Source organism: Cygnus atratus, chromosome 1 (assembly GCF_013377495.2).
Source record: "Cygnus atratus isolate AKBS03 ecotype Queensland, Australia chromosome 1, CAtr_DNAZoo_HiC_assembly, whole genome shotgun sequence".
NCBI lineage: Eukaryota > Metazoa > Chordata > Aves > Anseriformes > Anatidae > Cygnus > Cygnus atratus.
In genome coordinates, this window is record NC_066362.1 from 165688096 (window position 1) to 165708410 (window position 20315).

The 20315-nt window shown below is 41.6% G+C and overlaps 1 protein-coding gene across 1 annotated transcript; it reads right to left on the reverse strand.

Moving 5' to 3' along the window:
- Nucleotides 1-456: 456 nt before the first annotated feature.
- Nucleotides 457-19686, reverse strand: KLF5 (KLF transcription factor 5). The gene is made up of 4 exons (XM_035561294.2): nt 19249-19686; nt 17030-17900; nt 15879-15938; nt 457-2607 (listed from the first exon to the last, which is right to left on the reverse strand). The coding sequence occupies exons 1-4, from the start codon at nt 19465-19467 to the stop codon at nt 2429-2431; spliced, it is 1329 nt and encodes a 442-aa protein (XP_035417187.1). The 5' UTR covers nt 19468-19686; the 3' UTR covers nt 457-2428.
- Between the last annotated feature and the right edge of the window lie 629 nt (nt 19687-20315).

The window sequence follows — 20315 nt, forward strand, 5'->3', positions numbered from 1 at the left end:
TAAAGAAACTTGCATTGGTTTTACGACCTATTTCATTAATAAAGTTTAGTGTACCCATTTTCTTTAAGCTTGGCAGAAAGGATTGAGTAACATTTGCAACCCCAGATCTGAACCCACACCAACTTGAATTTCTAAATTGAACTGTACTTACATCTTCCAAGCAAAAATAACAGAAAAGGAGACACAGCTGTGGAGGGCACTTCTTTGGGAGCCTCCTGTTTTTCCAGAACATGGAAGGAACTTTGGGGGGAGAAAGTGCTTTCGAGCAACACTGTAGATGGGTGTGAACAGCTTTTACCTGATTTGAAAGTGGGAGAGAATTTGCATACTTCTTGTATGCACCCAATGAGTATTTTTCCCTTCCTATCACATGCCTGTGGATGGACTACTGCAACTGTTCTCAGCCTACTGCACACGTCCTTTAAAGTTCTGGTGGTAGAAAAGCACCCTGAAGTTAATACTTACCACTTCACATTTATTATTTTAATCATGGCAGGATGCAGAAGTGCTAGGTACTTTCCAAAGAGACAATCCCTGCTATGAAAGAACATGAATTCTTATTCTTAATTAGCTTAATATTGCTATGATTTCCAGTTTGTAATGAAAAAACAGAACTGTCATTGTCAAGAGCTACACAGGGCACACACACGCACATTAGGCACTTTGTTTTATTTTGCAAAAAAAAAAAAAGTCTTTTATATATAAACCATTTCATTCTCTCTCAAAACATTCTACAACTATACAGCTGTTTGCTCCATCATTTGCATAGGAAATACCACAATACAAAAATAAGGTAGGGGGAGGCAAAAGAAGCAAAACAGCAACCAATTTATGCATGTGTTTCCACGTATAAACATTTGAAGCCTTACAAAATTATTTACATCATTTGTCAACTATTTACATTAAGAGCAACATTTCTAACTATAACAAACAAAACTATAATTTATCAAGTATATGTAAAATTGTCTTAAAAAAAAAAAAGAGTCTATCATATACCACAAATAAATAAAGACAAACAACAGTTTAAACAAAGCTAGGTTTTCCTGCAAGACCCTTTTTTGGTATTTTGATTGTTTATTTTACCCTTTGGTTGACAGCTTAATATTACGGCTTGTGAGCTCCAGACACTTTTACTAGGTTTGTTTCATTTTCTCCTGTTGCCTGGCCAAATCCTACACGGTCTAACCTCATCTTTGGCTCTTCACTTACTATTTCAAGGCTGAACACTGTGGATCAAAGTCATTGTTAGCATAAAAGGGCACCACCTCACTGACTTCAGTGGAGTTTCAGCTACTTTTGTCAGCAGTAAATTCTCCCGTGTGTCCATCTCAACAGTGGATTAACTAAACTGCACTGTAATTTTAAATAAAATTACTGTATCCTTTACCTTCTAATAAATTATATGCAATATCCACATGAAACTAGATCATACTCATGCTGAACCACTTAACATGTCTGTATATGAAAATTGCATCCTAAATCCTTCTTTTTAAAGTGATACTAAGTTTAGCTTATAGTAAGAGGTTTAGCATTCTGTATGTATCATAACTATCCCCACTATTTAAGCTTCCAACATTTACTTAACAGTTCATTCTAAATGTTCCCCCCTTTTAAGCAATTTGAAAACGAAATCCTGCTTTGAATATTCAGTGCACACCATTTGAGTTAACAGGTACAAAACATCTGAACATTTTGCTCATTTCTCTTAAGAAAAATGAAGCTAAGTTGGTATTGTTTTGAGAGGTATTTAAGTAACTTTTTTGTAAATGTGCCGTGTTATCAAATGTAAAACAACTGCTTTTTTTCAGATAATTCTTAGAAAAATTTTGTATTAAACCTAAAAAGCTGATTTGCATATTTACAAAATCTTTGTCATAGCAAACATGCAACATACAGGAACAAAATGTTTTGTTCTATGGCTGTTTATGAATTTTTCTATGTATTTTATCTCCACAGAACGACTTAACATTAAAAAAAAAACAAACAAACACAAGTACTAAATATGTCCAGTAAAAACCTGACAGATTATAATTCATGGCTTTTCCACTGCGTCCATTCATGTGTAGCCTCTCATTAATTCATTTACTAAACACTGTCACAATGACAGTGCTTTGGTCAAAACACCACAAGAGAAAAAAAAAGTGTAACGCTGCCATGTGTCAAGACATAATACTTGTAAAGAGATGAAACCTGCTGACTAAAGCCATATACATCATGAGAGCAAACAAATGACTTGAACACTCGGGTATTGTGATACAGTGTCTTCCCTTTTTCTGCATAAATATACAAAATATACATTTCCAGTTGCCTTTGAGATTTCTTTTAAATGGATAATCCATACTCAAAAATTAAACTCATTTTAGTTGTACGTCAAGAGTCAATAGGAAATTGCATAGATACAGAACTGCCTCAGCGACAAGTCCAGCTTTCAGTTCTGATGCCTCTTCATGTGGAGAGCCAGGTGATCAGAGCGAGAGAAGCTGCGGTTGCACACAGCGCACTGGAAGGGCTTTGCCCCTGTGTGCTTCCTGTAGTGGCGCGTTAATTCATCTGAGCGTGCGAATCTCCAGTCGCAGCCTTCCCACGTGCACTTGTACGGTTTTTCACCTGGAAAGACAGAAGGCAGAGTGCTGTCAGCTGTCGCTTCGTTTCCCAAAGAAAATCGGCGTGAGATCTCACCGACACTGCTGCTCAGTTTAAAGACGAAAAACAACAACAAAGGGGGAACTGATCCTTCCCAATTATTCACAGGCATGTTCAGCAGGCCCCAAATTAACAACCCCTTGTTTGTTTCAGCAAATTTTGCACTTGAACCTCTGATTAATGCTTCATTAAAATGGCACCACTTCAGAAACTTTCAAACATAAGCTCAGTATTTATCCAAGTCAGAGACAGCTACGATACAGAAAGGAACACAGGTTTTAAAAAAACCCTGCATGAAAAATATGGTTCCTCACATCCATCTCATTATGAGAGGGGGTTTAGAGGAAAGTCTCATAACAGTCAGGCCTAGTTTGTGATTGAACACTCGTACCTTTTAAAAATTTGTAAATTAAGTTAAACTGAGGTTTTTGAAAAGCTGAAACCAGTCTGAAACTGGAAGAAAGACTTCTATAAAGATTCCTTACAGCGTATAGATCTGTTTAAGATCTTCCGATGTGTGAACAAAGGTGCACAGTGTGCTACAAATACAACTGGGACAATATTTTCTAAAATGTCTGAGGCAATAAAATCTTGTGGTATTCTGGTTTGGGCTAGCTATATATAGAAGAAAGCATCTAAAAGACTGAAGTCCTCGTTTTCAGAATTAAATGTCTACAAGCAGGTGCTTAAATAGCCATATTTTAGAGGTGGCAAGTGCTTGCTTGTTTCTGCCAGCCTATGCTGATGTAGATGGAGCATGGCATCTTGCTATGTTACAGAAAATCTGAATACAACTTTGAAGTATCCTGCTAGACCGAAATACACTGGTCCAACCACCAAAAACACTTGCATTCATCCATTTTAAAACTATAAACAGGGTACTTGAAGCACCTCTGTAATTTATGGACTTGCTTGTTGAAATGGGAGAAACACGAAGCCACGAAGTCAAGATGACTTCTATGTGAAAAGAGAACTTTACATGTGGACATACACCTGCTCAGGAGCTGGTATGGACATGATGTCACCATACAAGTAAGCTTTGTATAAATAAAGAGCCTAAGATTACCTATTTATAGGCTATTGGTCGACGTTGGTTGACAAAAACACCTTTCAGTTCGCACAGTCAATTGCTATCCATATCCTTTATATTCATTTGATCCATTTGGCAAAGAGAGAAAGAAAACTGAGTTTATGCGAGCACTTGGCAGTAGCTTCACCTGAAGCAGAATCAGACCAAGGCTGGGCTTTCAAAAAAATGCTTTCCAATACGGCTTACAGACCTTCTCCCTCTCCATTTGGTCTCAGACCTTTACCCTCGCAGTTGCAATCCTATAGCACTGTGGAGTGACTCATATTGTTCCCTGTTTTACCATCACGTTACCATGTGGAAAAAAGACAAGCCACTATCCTGCATTTCAACTGTTTGTTCTGCAGAAAACACCATTTGAGAAACTTTAGAACAGCACTTCAGAGTCTCTCAATTTTAATTTAAATGAAATTATGGAACTGGTTTTGTCTGTGAGTTTATACTGCTTCTTCTGATCAACTAAGTAGTAACCTTCCATCTACTAATAGCAGTAAAGTCATCTGTTTGTTCACCATGGGGAAGTACCTTCATACTTGCAGAATGATCACAACTAGAACGAGACCTCTAAAAGAAAAACTAACCAACCAAAATGCCTCCTCTTTGCACAAACGGCAACCAGGATTTATTGAAATCACAAAGAAACAATATCAAACCTTAAGAAAACAACAAACCTGGGGCCTGAAATCACCTCCCAGAGTTCAAAATTATTTGATGGATGGTAAATCAGACCACAATTTCTTATAAATTTCTGTCATGGTTGAATTTACCCTGCCTGATACCAACCAAAGACTGGAGTATAGGATATTTGTATTTGTTCCATGCAGTGTAGACTGCGGGTTAAAATACACATCTCATTCAAACACAGCGCATAAAGCTTTTCTAACATTAGAGAAGCCAGCTGAGATAACGCATTTGGTCTTCATGTCAGAGTGACAGAAAAGGTCTCTATTCGGTGCAGGATCTTTTGCAGTATATACGTCATCCTTCATTTATTTAAATTGGGTCTTGCTATAATTCACATGGAGGTCTGTAAAAGTTTACACTGCTGATCCACAGGAATAATGCTTGAGTGATCTTCTGTGAATGTTTTTTTTGTGTGCGTGTTAAAACACACAGGAGTTGCACCAAAGTGTTAATTTTGCATTTGAAGCACCTTAACCCAAAACCAGTGTATTTCCTTTTCTCCTTTCTTTCCCCTCTTCCTCCATATTGGCTTCAAGCTCTCCTAATCAAATGTTTCTATCTGGTTTAGAATTATTCTTTTTTAACCTAAATCCAGGGTAGTCTCATTAAGATGACTCTGTAAGAGCTTCTGGATAATCTTTAATAAAAACTTTCACTTAAAACTGCCATAATTGTCAGTTGTAACTGCCCAGGCTTGTGATCCCCCCCCGAACTCTAACTGCCCAGAGAGAGCATATCAACAGATGGGTCTCTGTATGCTCCCAAAGCGTTTACCAATTTTCAGAATTGGCAATGAGAGAAATGGTTCAAGAAGACAGGAAGATGGCACTTATCACGTAAGAGACCAGGACTGCCTGGAATAAAATGGATGAAACGGAGACCAGGAGACTAAACCCATGGTTTCTAAGCTTAGTGTTGTGGAGGTGTGAAGCATGTAGAAACTCACCAAGTGCTGCACTGCGTTGTATTGAATAAGCAGTCTCAGAATTGTCCTGTACAGGTAGTACCTGACTCTAAAACCAAACAAAACCTCTGACCTCCCATTCTGACTCATTTGTGACAACACAAGTGGTGCGAAGACTCCTGGCATACGAACCACCAGAAGCCAGGACTGCGGTGAACGGTGTGGCTTGCTGGACACGACAGGCTCCCAGTCGATGATGAATTCAATGGCAAGACCCCCACCACACTCCAGGGGACCCAGGTTCCCCGGGATATATCTAGAAACCTGCTCAGCTTACCCCACCACAGCAGTCACCTCACCTTGTAACGCTGCCACGGCCACGAAGAGCTCTTGGAAGCTCAGGGGAAAAGCCAGGTGGTGGGGCAGCGGCACGTGCAGAAAAGCCCTGCTGCCTTCTGCAGACCTGAGCTGAACTGAACAGTGTTCAGGGGATGCAGGGAGGGGAACAAGCTGGTGCCTTGCACAGATTGTTTTAACAGTGTTACTTTTATGTACTGGAAATTAAAGCCAGAATGCTGCTTTTAACCCCTGCTTTGGCTACCAGTGAGAACTGGAAAATGTATTTTTAGCGCCAATATAGAGGCCCAGATTATTTTGAATAAATCCTAGGGGTAAAATACTGAATATCTATGTTTGTAACGCTAGTTTCCGTTGGAAAGTTCTATTTAAGAACTGAATCAATTTCAAATGTTTTCCTTTTGGGCAAGGAGGAAGGGGAGCAAGAAAAAGAAGGTGGAGATTATTTTCACTCCTTTAAAGAAAGCGAAAGGACAACTAGCTGGTAGCATTTTCTCTCTCCTGGTCTATACACATGCTTTTTGTCGTTTAGCAGAAAAAAGAATTTGGTTTAAGTTCTTGTGGCAAGGGAAAAAAAAAAAAAAGCCTCACGTTACATTTTCTGAAGTGATCCTACTGCTTTGCTACACTGACTTTAAAGCACTGAGCAATCCAGGCTTGAGGATTTATTTTAACAAAACAACAACAAACAAACAACACAGGTATACACAACAAGGGACACTGAACCTTTTATCCAGTATTTTCATTGGCTACATAGTAGTGTAAGATTTGTTTACTTTAATGATTGTGTGAAATACAGTAGCTGCGAAGTTTCAGAAATATTTGGTTTTCCTCCAGCAATTTAGGACTTCTATAGGGTGTTAAACCAAGAATGCCATTGGTCATCAAATACGAACGCAGTATAGCTCAGTTACTGGAACATGATCACTGTATCGAACAGATATTTCACTGTAAAAGCAAGAGAACAGCTAACTCCTCCACTTCAGGGGAGCTTCCACGGGATTTGTTAGAATGTCAACACTGTTCAACTAAAACACCATGGAGGAAGCTGGTACCGATTTCCAGCCAAATAGCACACTCCAGCCCTTTCTTCCCAAGCCAGAAATATTATACACAGCACTTCTGGGAAACAGAACTGCTTTCCTTTAAATTATACTTCAACAGGATAGGGATTTCATAAGTTTAATTGGATTTTTGCATAACCTCCTTCCAGTATCACTGATTTAAAATATTTTGCTAGGCTTATGCATCCCAAAATGTATTTTAAGTTCTTGAACTGTTAATAGGCATCCATTCTACAGTTTTAAAAATAAATTTGTAGAGCATGAGAACCAGGCTTGTACTCGAGCATAGAAATTTTAAGTACTAATGTTTAGTTTGGAAGGTCTTTTACAGAAAGTACCTAACAAGAGATAAGGGAGTTTAACCTGAAAGAAGACTATTTTTCTTGCAATGTGTTTGTCTGCCAAATATATATATACATATATATATATGTACACATACACGCACACACACAATGCTTTAGGATTGCAAGATGTCAAAAAGATGTCTGGATATCTACATAAAACATGCTGACCATACTGGCCACTTCGACACACAAACAACCCCAAGGTAGATCCCAAGGTTTGGGATTCATGCTGATACCTCAAAAGCATTATCTGGACCGGTGAGTCACAGTGCTGGCTCTTCTCCTTTTAATTTATCTTCATGCGACACAGTAGTTTAAAAATACACCAAGTGCTTTCCTAATATTAATTCTATCTACTGGCAGTGACGGTTATTCCCATACTCATGCGGGTAAGGTACAGTGCCACCCACGGGGTGGAGGATGGTCATTCAGAAAACACTCTTTACCACGTTGACCTTGTTCTAGAAAATGCTTCTATTTAAGATGCTGTTTGGAAAAGAGTCACTGAAAACCTCCACTAGCGATGAATTTCTCCATGAACAAAAAAGTAAGCTTCCTTACCTCACCCAAGAAAAGACTTGTGTGACTTTATTTTTGTAATTCACTACTAGAATTGCTTTCCTTAAATATAAAGCTGCAAACATTACGGGCCAGATTTTCAAACCTAGAGTTAGTCAACTGCACTGGTATGCAGAAACCCAAATACAGGTATTACACCCACCAAAACCTGCAATGTCTCTTATTTTCTGTCAGAGCTATGAGCTTCTTTGAGAAAGAAAAAGCAGCACAGCTTTCAAACTGCAAAAACACAACATCTGATTACAGGCTCGTAAGAGTATAAAATGATCCCTCCTCCCAATTTTCCGTCATTTTTATGTTACTTGTGTTTATCACGTGCAAGCTACCTAATGCTACGTGCTTTAAAGAGCGTTTAAGACCCACCAAAGTGTTTGCAACTACGGGCAAAGTATACAGGCCTCTGTCAAATGGAAATGCAAGGGAGTGCCGGCAGCCTCCACACGTCTAACAGAGCAAGCATGATGACTCCAGCGACTTAAAAAGGGACAATTTCACCCAAGGTCCCACATTTCAAGGCTGCTGCTGGACATGACAGAGAACAGAAGACACAGCCGACGTGAGTAAGCTGGCTAGAAGATGAAATGCCCGTTCTTGTTCTGCAGGAAAGTGTTTTCACCTGGTGGTGGAGAAGGGGGTGGGGAAGAGACCCCTTTGAAGTTCTGTGAGGAGGCACGCATCACCTTCATGAGTCACTGACAAAGACAACACGTTTCAGCTCTCTCCGTGCCATATCGCTGTCTGGCATCTGCCTCCTCAGGAGCGAGAAGACGGACGTGTCTGACAATAGCAGAAAGCCAGCCCCAGAAAGCCCAGACAACACGTAATCCCAGCCCAAACAGCAGCTGGCCTAGCTTTAGGGCAAGACTCAAACCCATCGGTACCACAAAACACTCTGCTCCACTCAAATTACTTTCATGGTGCCAAGCGCTAGCCTTGAAACACGTGCGACCAGGTGTGATAAGAAGGTGGGAGGAAAAGCAGAAGTTTCTGCACCGTAGTGATTGTACCTGTAGCATAGATTGTACTATGTTGTGTCCGGTTTTAAAACAGGCTATGAGAGAGATTTATCTGGCCCCCAAGTTTTCTGACACATTTGCTTTTAAATTTTTTCACATCTCAGAATCAGTTGTCTTATAGTTCCCTGACATATCACAATCAAATTTTCAGAAGAACTAGGAACAAATGTAGTGTTTTCCCTCTGTTTTAGCTTGCCTGAAATAGCTCTCCTCCAGGTTACGGCATCCCAGTTTTAAACTCTTGTCTCTTACAGCTGACTGGAATCAGAAACAGTTGCTTGGGCCCTTCTGCCCTCATTCGAAGTTTTTAGCTCTGAAAGTTCACCTAAAGTTGGACCTTCCTTCTGTCATTGACTATGCATTGTAGTCTTTGTTAAAAGCAGATTTTTACCTTCATTTGAGGCTTTTTTTTCCAGAGAAAGAACAGAAAGACGAAATTAAAAAAAAAAAAAATCCCTCAGCTGCTTAAAAGCTCTTTAGTGCATCGAAATTCTCTGTGTTGTCCAAGACGGAGAGGGATTAGAAGGCTGACGGCACACAAAGAGGTTGAAGGAAATCCAGCTTATTTTGTGAGTGATGAAATAAATGTAGTCCTTGAAACATCCAGTCCCCCAGTGATATGAATGCATGCTGCACATTTAAAAATGTGATAAAAGCCGGTGCCTAGTACAGTAAGGGCTAATGGGTGACCATTAAGTACTATTTCACAACAAAACAGGATTTTAAGGAATCCTGTAACAGAGTTCCCTTTGGTAAGCCCCATCGCTGATAAATCAAGTAGCATTTGATCTTTCCAACAAAAGCATGAACAGGAGAAAAGGTAACTGTTTGGTAAGCAAATAGGACAGTCAAAAAACCTTATGCATCATTCCATTTCTGACTACAGCTATGTAAGGGCAGTATCTTTCTCAGAGTTCCCACCAACGCCCGAAGCTCTCTTGTTTTGCTAAGTGTTGTCTTACGCAGTTCAAGGATTACTGGGGAATCTTGACTGGCCTGTGAAACGGTTTATTTTCTTTCTGGCATAACATTCTGTCTTAACAGAGGTGGTCTCTCCACAAGGAGATATGCAAACAAAGAGGAAAGGAATTTTTTCTAAGTAGGTTTATAAGAAATCCATGCCATCTGGGGTGCATGGCTGTGTCTACAAGTTCTGTGCTGAAGAACACATTTCCTCATCCACGCCTGTGGTGCAAGAACAGCTCTTTAGCTCTCATACCAATAACACTGGCTCTTGTGTAGTCAGATAAGAGGTGCTCTTAAAATGGAATTCATTAAACATGTACTGTAGACTTCCAGATTTCCATCTACTGTATGCACACACAAAAAAAACTGAAAGCAATACATTAAAGCTATTTTAATTCAAAGCGAAGTGCTGTACACTTGCCAAAATCAAAGGTTTTAATATGTCCTTAATCAGAGTTGTTAGAGATCACCGAATATAAATAATGCAGCCTGACAGGACAGGAATGCTGCTACCAAGATACTCAGACTAAACTAGGACATTACTTACATGTTTCTAATCTTTCACCGATGGGAGGTGCAGGTCATCTAACAAACAACAAACAACACCACTCACAACACGTTCTGTGGAACCAGGAATCAATTGTCCAAGTCAAGCTCAGAAATTAATTATAATAAGGAATGTCTAATCAAATAATGGAAAGTTTTAATCACTGGCAATTGCTGTGAATCTTGGACTATATTAGTGTATGTAGGGCGGTCTCAAAATGAACTATATTTAAATCCGGTCTCTTAGGTCAACAGTTTCCTTATCAGGAATCAAATATCCTGGAACTGAAGTTTAATCCTCTCAGGGAGCAATTGACAGAAACAACACTGTTTTTTTGTTGTTTTTGCTTTAAGCTTTCATGCTCAGAGAGACTTTCTAGGCTTTTAATCAAACGGAAAATGTTAGGCTTTTCTTTTAAGTATCTCAAGTCTAGCAGGAGTATCACTCACCTGACACCTTGGAATTTCATCCCTGCATCCTAAAAATTGAGTGCCAGACACTGACGTGAATGACCGGTAATATTTTAATTAAAACTTAGCCTTATATTGCTAAGACTTCACCCAGAAAAGAGCAACGCATTCAAACATATCATTTAGGTTATGACTACAGATAAAGAACTGAATCAATTAATCCAAAGGTCTGCAATCATCCACAAAGTGTTTGAAAAATGCATTATTTTCCCTTAAACTGTGGTTTGCAGAGGAAAATAATGTACTTCCATTTCTCACACAGGCAACTAATGGATTTAGCAGAATTCATAAATAAAAGATACCAACATATTCTCCAGCAGTGTCTAGCAACACTGCACTTTAATGCACTTTGTCAACAATTTTATTTAACTCTCCTCCATTTTTCCTTATTCTCTCTACCAATGACGGCATTTACTGACATCTCCTTAAAGCATAATCTGTACAACTGACTCATTCAACGGTTTAAAGAAACAGAATCTGCATGGAAATATTACTTAATGGTTATTTTCATGATCCAAAAGATTTTTCCAAGATAAAGTGTTGCTACAGACACAGAAAGCTGCTACCATGAGCGAGGCAGAGCCTTGCAGAGCTTCAGTTTTCCACTCGTACAACACAAACGAAATCCTTCGTTTAATTCTCAGGATGATTTGAGTCAATACGTGGTTTTGTGAGGTGCTTTATTTCCAGTAGGAGTCCAATACTGCTCGTCTTTCCTTCCAAAGAACAGGCATCCTGAATGCCTGGCAATGCCATACGGTGCCACCATTAACACGCATACATGTACAGCTATGGCAAATTCAGAGCTCAAAGTCCTGAGGACTGCTAAGGTCTACTGCACACAAAAGGTTCTAATTCTGGTGTACCATCACAGGCTAATTCTGGATCGATTGAGGCAGAGATCTAAATTAAAATGAAACGTTTAACACCTTGAGGAACTGCACAAGATAACAGCTGTCCCATGCCTATGTCACATTTGAAGTAACTAGGGACAGTGGAAGTATTTCGAGTGCATCTCATTTAGAGAAATGCTATTTCTCTGGAGTTATCTCCGCTTCCACTTCCCATCACCAAATACAAACTAGATCTATAGATAGAGATGAAATAGTTCTGCAGTTAATGTTAGAAACTATTAATGGCAAACCCACCATGTGATCAGAGAACATGCCTGTACAAAGACTCTGTATACGGAAAACCAATATGCAGCTGGAAAATGTCCTCGATGTGTGTGCCTTGATGTGTTCAAAACAATGACAGATTTTCCTCTAAAAAACATACACAATTCTCAAGAGTGCGGCTGTTCAAGGAAATAATAAAAAACATCCTAGAGCCAGCAGCACTGCTGTAGTATCACAGGTAGGGTACAGGTAGGGCATTCCAGGTGCCTGCATATCAAAGGCTCAACTTCAAGAGTCCCAAATTTTTACACATAAAGAAATGCAACAGGCAAAGTTACAGGACCGCTGTTTCTAAAGGATAGTTTGATATATATATATGTGTGTCTACTCAGACACCACAGAAGATACCTAATGATGTTTCTGTGCAACAGGCAGTGAACTGCTTTGCACTGACATTTGGCACGTTTTTCTAGTTGGACACAGAGCTGTTATGCCTGTGCCTTTAAGGTAGTTTTCATGCTGAACAGCCTGCAATAAATGCCTAACTCCCCCCCCACATTATACACACTAGTTGCACAATACAAGTTATGAAACTAAACTCGTTTCATGACTAATAGGTAAAATCATTTTAGAAGAAAATCCCTGCTTCAAGATGTCAAAAAAAAATCCAATCTATTTTGACAGATGCTCCAACAGGTACTTCAGCACGCTGAATATCACTCTGCCCATTTCAGGAATAACTAATACCAAGTTAAGATAGCTCGCTGAAGTATTTAAGCTATTCAAACACACTGGACATCTGCTCCAGAACTGCACAGAGATGGATGCACTATGTTGCGTTATCTTTGCAGCAGCTGAATATTTGCTTATGTTCCATGTTTTGGGTTACCAGTTTACCAACAACCAAAATTTACTTTGCAATTTACAAATGCTAAAGCATTATCTAAAGGAAGGAAAAAAAATGTATGCCTGCTTCAGCAACTGGAACATTAACCTTGCTTAGTTGTTTACGTGAATATTGGATTCCAAATCAACAGCGAAAGCGTGAATACAGAGTCCAGCATAATTTAATTAGATAAGAACTATACCAGTTTATACTATCTGACTCACTGCAAGGTAAACACCTAAGAAAAAAAGTACAGGATTTTCCTCTTGTGCGCTTCCTCCAGTTTTATTTAAACATAGAAGTCTGACGTGTTCATATTTGAATTCTAGAGAAAGACTATAGCCTGCATTCCACCTATCAAAAATAACATTTTCCTTAAGTTTGTTCTCAAAGAACATCTATTAGACTCAGTGAAAGCCATTCAGAACAGAAAGACTGCTAAATAAATACTGTGAAAAGGCTGAGATTTTCCAATACAAAAGGAAAACCATAAGGTCTGTCTTGACTTTTAATGGCAGACAAACTTTGCTGCAGGCTCTTTTATTTTAAGATGACAGATTGCTGAGAAGGGCGGGGACTGGTTGGGATGAGAAAGAGAGCAGCCAATTTTAAAAGGTATTGTTAAGAAACTAAGAATAAGGAGAAAACAACTTCAGTGGTCCATGATTACTAAAGAACGGGTTTAGCCAGATAAACAGGTCTGCTGTCCCTGAAGGGATTTGAAAGAATATCACACACAACTTTATTAAAATGGATTACGTGACAATTACTTCAGACTTTGAAGGTAAAAGCTTCACAAGTCTTAAAAATAATAAATTAAAATCAAAGCTCAATAAACACCGTATGAACTCATAGTTCTGGGGGATGAGGTGCACAGAAAACGGACTGTATGCACACAGAAACACACCCTCAAATTCAGTCCTCGGTATCAAGTCCCTCTCCTCTGAGGTCAGTAGGGAGATTCCCCTGAAGTCCTGAGGGAGCTGGGCCCCCAGCGTAACTCAGTTGCCCTGAGATTGCGTCCACTCTTGTTAGTTAACATTCAGTTAATTGATTTACGTGGTTTCGGAAGCATCAGAGGTCCTGCTCGTTAATCGACACATTTCAGACGTATGTTATGAGGGAGATTAGAATCTGTACTGGAAATCTTCAAGTATTAAATGAATATTCAAGAGAGTTAAACTAATCCAAACTCTGAAATAATGCAGGTAACAGGATATGGACTCGCATTCTTGCATGTTAACACTTTAGACAGTTTATCCCTTCATTCACCTCCCCAGAAGACCCTTTGTATTCCAGGCTTGCCTAAATTCACTAGATTTTTATCTAAAACAACATTCTTGTTTCCATGAATACATCAGCTTCTCTGACCTTTGCACATTAATCCACATTTCTAAGGTCAAACATCTACAGGTTAAAAAAAAAAGTGAAGGTAACAATAAACATTAGTGACCCTAAGCAATGTATATTAATGATGTACACATACTTCTATGCACACAAGCATTAACTTTTAAAACCTAGTCATTACTGAAAGTACAAAAAATACAGATTTATTTTAAAAAGGGAATGTGTACATTTCAAACGAAGCCTAAGTAATGCTCATTTTTAGAGTAGAACTTCGTTTTTATCTTCTACCTAGTTATTGTATATAGCAAGTCACATATTTAAAACCGAGATTCAATTGCTGGCTGAAATGCGTAAGTGCACAGACACACACTTACAGATTATTTATTAAAGAGCAGTAGTATTGGACTCTCTGACATTATTCAGGTTTATAGCCTCTCAAAATATCTTTATTAAGCTAGTTGGTAATGAGTGAATTTATATGTATCAAAAATGTGTGTTCTTGTTTAGTCTATTACTACAGTTCAGCAATAATCCTTGTACAATTGCTTTTAACTTTTTACTGTGATTGCACCACAGATAACTCTTTCATTTATCAAAACAAATTTTCCATAGTAACATTTAGCCTGGAGATGCTCAATTTCTCTACAATAATCTAAAGATACATTCAGAGCAGCTGCTGAATACACAGCCTTGTTTCCAGAGATACTGAAATATTTTGTTAGATCATAGCTCGTGTTCTGTTCTGTTGACTTTTGGGTTAAACTTAGGTGAAATCCCATTACTTGAATGGCACAACCACAGTGTTGACAGCCTGCTTCACTAAGCGAATTGCTTGAACTGTGACTCCTGTTTTGCTTTGGATTGATGTTTATGCATAAAAGTTTGCATTCACACTCCATTTTAAAAACAAGAGTAGTAGCCCTCTCATTTTATTTCTACGGAGAAAAACAAAACAAAAAAAAAGCAATTGTCTTTTTACTGTAAAGATTTAGCACGACCAGTTTTATATTAAGATCCCAGCAAAGAACTGTCCTAATAGCTTCAAACGTGCTGTTGGGAAGCTAGGTATTTCTCCCCCTACCTCCCTTTCTTGTCATGCCTTCTGTCTACAGGAGTCCACTCTCGAGAGCAGACCCTGCGAAGTTTTGCCTTCAAATAACTGTCCTTTGAAGGCACGGCTTGTGTGTGCGTGGATAAGCAAAGCTTTGTCCTGAGCTTGGCTCGGTGCAGGCCCACGAACTGGGACTGTCTGTAGCTGCAGGCAGAACTTGATCAAGGTACAAACACAAATGTTACACACAGTTTTCATTTTCATTTCCTCCATTTTAATGTCTTTCACCAACAAAAAACTGAAATGAAGTCTCTGTGCTTTTTAATGTAGAACGATTTGTCTTAAAAAACAAAACAAAACAAAAAAAAAAACACACTTAATGCTAAGGACTATTTAAATGGAGCTACCTGAGGAATTTTCATGACCTTTCTGAAAAAAATTAAGTAATTCTAACAGGTCAAAGATAAAGCTCAGAATAGAAAATTCTATTTATTTAGATAAATCTTTAAAATTAGAGCACTTACTATGCTGAATTCATTATTCACAGGAAACAAGTCCTATTTTTTGAAAAGCAGTATTTCCATCTGTTTTATTCTTAACTGATTTGAGTTTCGTATTGTAAAAGGTTCAACAAAACTGCATTAAGAACAAAAAGAATTCTTACTAACCAAGCCTGAAACTTTTCTTAACTGCCAGCCTGATCTCATACCACTTTACAGAAAACAGGGAGAAGATGGCAGATCAAACGCTTCTGCCTTTACAAAAGATGTATAACCCATTAACGAGCAAGACACAGCGAGAGAGCGAGTACATACCCGTGTGAGTTCTCAGGTGCGCTTTTAAGTGAGAAGACTTTGTATAAACTTTCGTGCAGCCTAAAACAAAATAAAATAAGATGGAAGAGAAATGTTTCAGTAGGGAGAATAGGAACGCTCCACATTACATTTAAACTTCCTCATGCAGTGCTGAGGTACTATCTGGAAACATTTAAGTTTATTACCTTCTGGCACCATAATCATTTAGAAGTATAATTTAATATAGAAAGCTCCTAGGAGACATCGCCTTACATAGAAAAAAAAAAATATATGTTTCTGGTAGACTTAATACCTTCTAATGTAGTGTAGAACAATCTACGTATAGTAACACCCGCTACATAAATTAACAACTCAGAGACAGACTTTTTTTTCTTGAATTTCCTAAAGAATTTGCTCAAGCCAGTCTGTGTTGTTGTTACCCAGGACTCTACATCACTTTTCCATTATGCAGTTATCATGCTGAACACCGATCAGGCAATACACCACTGTGAGTAGTATTTGTAAAGGGAGAGAGAACCAAGAGCTGCGATTTCTAGGTGTGCGCAGAGCAGTGTCAGCATCCTGCATCTGGCACCACGTATTACTTGAAGGAAAGGGTTGTAGAGTCAGGTTCCTCTTCCAGTGCAATATAATAGAAAGATAGGCTCGAAGAGAATTTATCTGTAGACAATTTTCAAAGGTAGCTTTAATGGATTTATCTAGGCAGCTGAATTCCCTATTTGTACCAGGGGAGATACAGCCATAGCCTTGGCTGCCAGGAACTGAAGCGAGTCTTTCAGCGTCAGATTCAAGCTGAGCTTCTGCTCCATCACAGGAGCTGGAGAGGCAAGAGCATGAGCTGGACAGCCACGCTGACTTTAATTAGAGAAGTGTTTTTTTGTTTTGTTTGTTTGTTTTTAATGGAATACAACTTTTATAACACAGGAAAGTGAGCTCAGGAGTTTAAGAGGGTAACAAATGACACAAAGAAAATGATGTGCATTATTTGAAGAATGTAAATACACACCACGCAAAATAAGATGCTGAAGAAAAAAATATATTTTAACGAGAAATTATTTGTTTCTCTAAGCATACTATAGCTGAAAGAAAAGACTGTGATTAATCACACTTTCTTATCACAAGAGCTCAATTTTCTGGAACACGTTGCTTACCAGGATAGTCACAGTAGTGAATGCGTCTTTTCTCCAAATCTGGGTTACTTCTTCTGTTGTATCTGACTGGCTGGATGTTCTGGGGAGTTATTGGCAGAGTTGCTGGCAAATTTGGGTTGTGAATTGCCAGCTTGGAAGCTATAGTTGCGGCATATGACGGAGGAGGGGTTAAATTCTGTAGCATCTCTGCTTGTCTGTCTGGACTCCCAGGCTCTGAGCTTGGGGGCGAAGGGGGGAAGTAAGTGGCTTGCTGCTGAAGAAACTGGTTTGGCATGGAGTAGGTGCAGGGGGGAATACCCTGGAACTGTTTCATTGCAGTCTGTGGAACCGCCGAGGAGAGGGTGTTAAGGCCTGCCATGGCTGACGGCATGGAAACATTGCTAAGGGAGTCCATGACGGCTGCCTGAGGAGTCGTGGTGGGCATATCTAGATCCGGCGAGCTCAAGAGCTGATACAACTGGCCTTGCTGGGGCGTGACGGAGAGATGAACGTCTGGAGTTGGAAGCTCCTGCTTGATGAAAATGTTGTTCACGTCAGGAGTTTGGTGAGAGCTGAAGATGCTGGTAAACTCGGGAAGGGCCTGAGTAGGGGCAGGGGCTGGGGCAGTAGTTTCACTCTGGTGGCTGAAGATGGTGACGGGTTCGGTCTTGATGTGGGTTACGCAGGGTCGCTGGGATTTGTACAGGCCAGTTCTCAGGTGACTAATGTCAGGGAGGAAGACGTTCATGTTGATGCTGTAAGGCAACCCTTCACTGTCAGTGAAGAACTGGTCTACAACTGAGGCACTGTCTCGTCTGTACTTTTTATGTTCGGGGATGACCGGGACGGGCGGAAGCTGAGGCGCCAGGTATTTCTCCATTTCACATCTCGTCTGCAAAAAGAAAATGTAGGATAACCCCCATGACTTGTTACCCACTGAGAAACAAGATGGCACACACGTCGCGTGAGACTTCAGAAATAAAAAAACAATGCTCCTTAGCCAACCCCGAGTTAAATACAGAGGAAGTTTTAAATAAAAAGCTGCCTTTTATAACCGGGAGGTTAATCAACATCATCAAGAACGGGAAGGTAAAGTGCCGGCACGCAGAGCAAGCACCGAGACTGATCCGATGCCTGGGCGTACGACAAACTTTTCATCTTTTATGTCTACAGTACAGCACTACACAGAGGAATGACAGGCTCCGTGTCTAATCTACAGATCTGGTGCTCGGGAATTCACTGTTTAACAAGGCTGCTGCCGATCTGCTTCGCCCGCGCTGCTTTGAAATGCGAACTTTAAAAAGCCACATCCTCGGCTGGCTATCCGAGCGCTTCAAACGATGTTTATACGCATTTGATTCCTGCGCTTCCAGGATTTCTCGTGCTTGGAAGAAGGGCGTTTGATGAGAAACACGGAGCGTAAAGATATAAATAACACCGAATAAAAGGAAGGCAGGCTGACTACGCTAGCATGCCCCTTGTGTGAAGCGTCCTGGGGACTACGTTAAAAATTAAAAAAATAAATCTGCACGGCATGTAATTGGTTAACAGCGTGCTCAACACGTCCCTATTCATGCCTCGGTGCCGGGAGAGCTCTTTAATTACTAGGGATCGTTCCCTTGGTGTAGTGGTGCGAGGGAATCCGTGGGTGGCGAGCGCCTGATGCATGCCTGGTACAGTCATCGGCAAAACATTTATCGTGCACTCTCCAGTGGGCAAATGCTACATTCCCCCTCGCCCTGTCAAGAAGACGGCGCTCATTCCAGATCCGTTTAGCACCCGAAAAGAGAAAGCAGCTGCCAGGCAGCAACCCCTGCCCCAGAGCGGCTTTCGAGCCCTTCCTTCAAAGCCAGACCACCAGAAAACAAAACAAACACACCGGCCCGGCGCTTTGATCCGGGGCTGCCCTAACACGCCAGACAGCTTTTTTATTTTTTTAGTTTTGGGGTTGTTCCCACCCCCCCCTCCTGTTTACAAGCCGGGGGCAGCTCGCTTTGAAGCCGAGCCCCCAACCTGCGGCTCCCCCAGCAGCCGACCCGCTCCCCGTCGGGTTTCTGGGACGGGCACGGAGCCCCCCGGTGCGTGCCCCACACCCCAACGCGACCCCACCCGGGGCAGCACCGGCGGCTCCCAACACTCCCGGCTCCCCCCGACCCGTCCGACGGACGGCACCCCCGGACGGCACCCTCTCGTCTCCTTCCTCCTCCTCCTCCTCCTCCTCCTCAGCCCCCTTCGCCTACCTGCACCATCTCCTCCGCCGGCAGGGTCGCGCCGCCGCCCCCGCCGCCCCCCGGGTGCTGCTGCTGAGGGGGCGGCTGCTGCTGCTGCTTCATGTCCTCCCCGGGGAAGATGGGCGCCTCCCTGGCCCCCAGCACGGGCTTGAGCTGCGCGAACACCGGCTCCTCGGGCTGCTGCACGGCGCCCAGGCGGGCGCTCATGCTCAGCACCCGGGTGGCCATGAGGCGAGGCGGCGGCGGCACGGACCCAGCGGTGCTGGGCTCTGGGCGGCTCCGGCTCCTGCTCGGCTCTCGCTACCCAGGAGCCCCAGCCCAGCGCTGCCCTCAGTGCCTCCGCCCGTACCTGGCCGCGGGTGTCTATCGGGCGGCACACGCCCGCCCCTATCCCCCCCTCTCCGCCCCTATCTCCCCCACTCCGCCCCCCGCACCCCACCCGGCGCGGGGAAGGGGCCGGCCCTCAGGGCCCGCGGGATGGCGGCGGGCTCCTCCCCGCGGCACGGCACGGCCCGGCACGGCACGGGGCGCTTCAACAAGTGCCCTGCAGCCCGGGCCCCTCTCGGGTTTTAATGTCATTTACAACCGTCCGCGGCTGGGTATAACCGTCTTGCCCATCTCTCGTCTTCGAAAGGGGGGTTTTAAGCCGGTCACTTCAAATTTATTACTATTATCGATATTGTTTTTTGTCCCGGAGGCAACTCGTGCTCGAAACCTGCCGTGAATAAATTTTGTTGTTACCATACGCATTGCTGCCGTGTGCTGAGAAAAGTGCTGTGATAAAAGTGTCTGGAAGAAGGGGAGAGGAAAAAAGTGGAAGGAAGCAAAAAGGAGAGAGGAAAACATTGAGGCGTGGTGTTGCTCTCTCGCCCCTTTTTATTCTTTTTATGATTATTTTTTCCCCTTTTGGGCAAGGCGAGTTTCTGTCAGCGCACTGGTTTTGAGGTGTGGTTTCGGCACAGAGCGATTCCGCTGCAGGGGCAGGCCAGCGAGCTGGGCTCCCTCAGGTTTCACCACAGGAGGAGGAGAAGGAAGGAGGGATGCCGTCCTTCTGCACAGCCACAGAGGTTTCACAC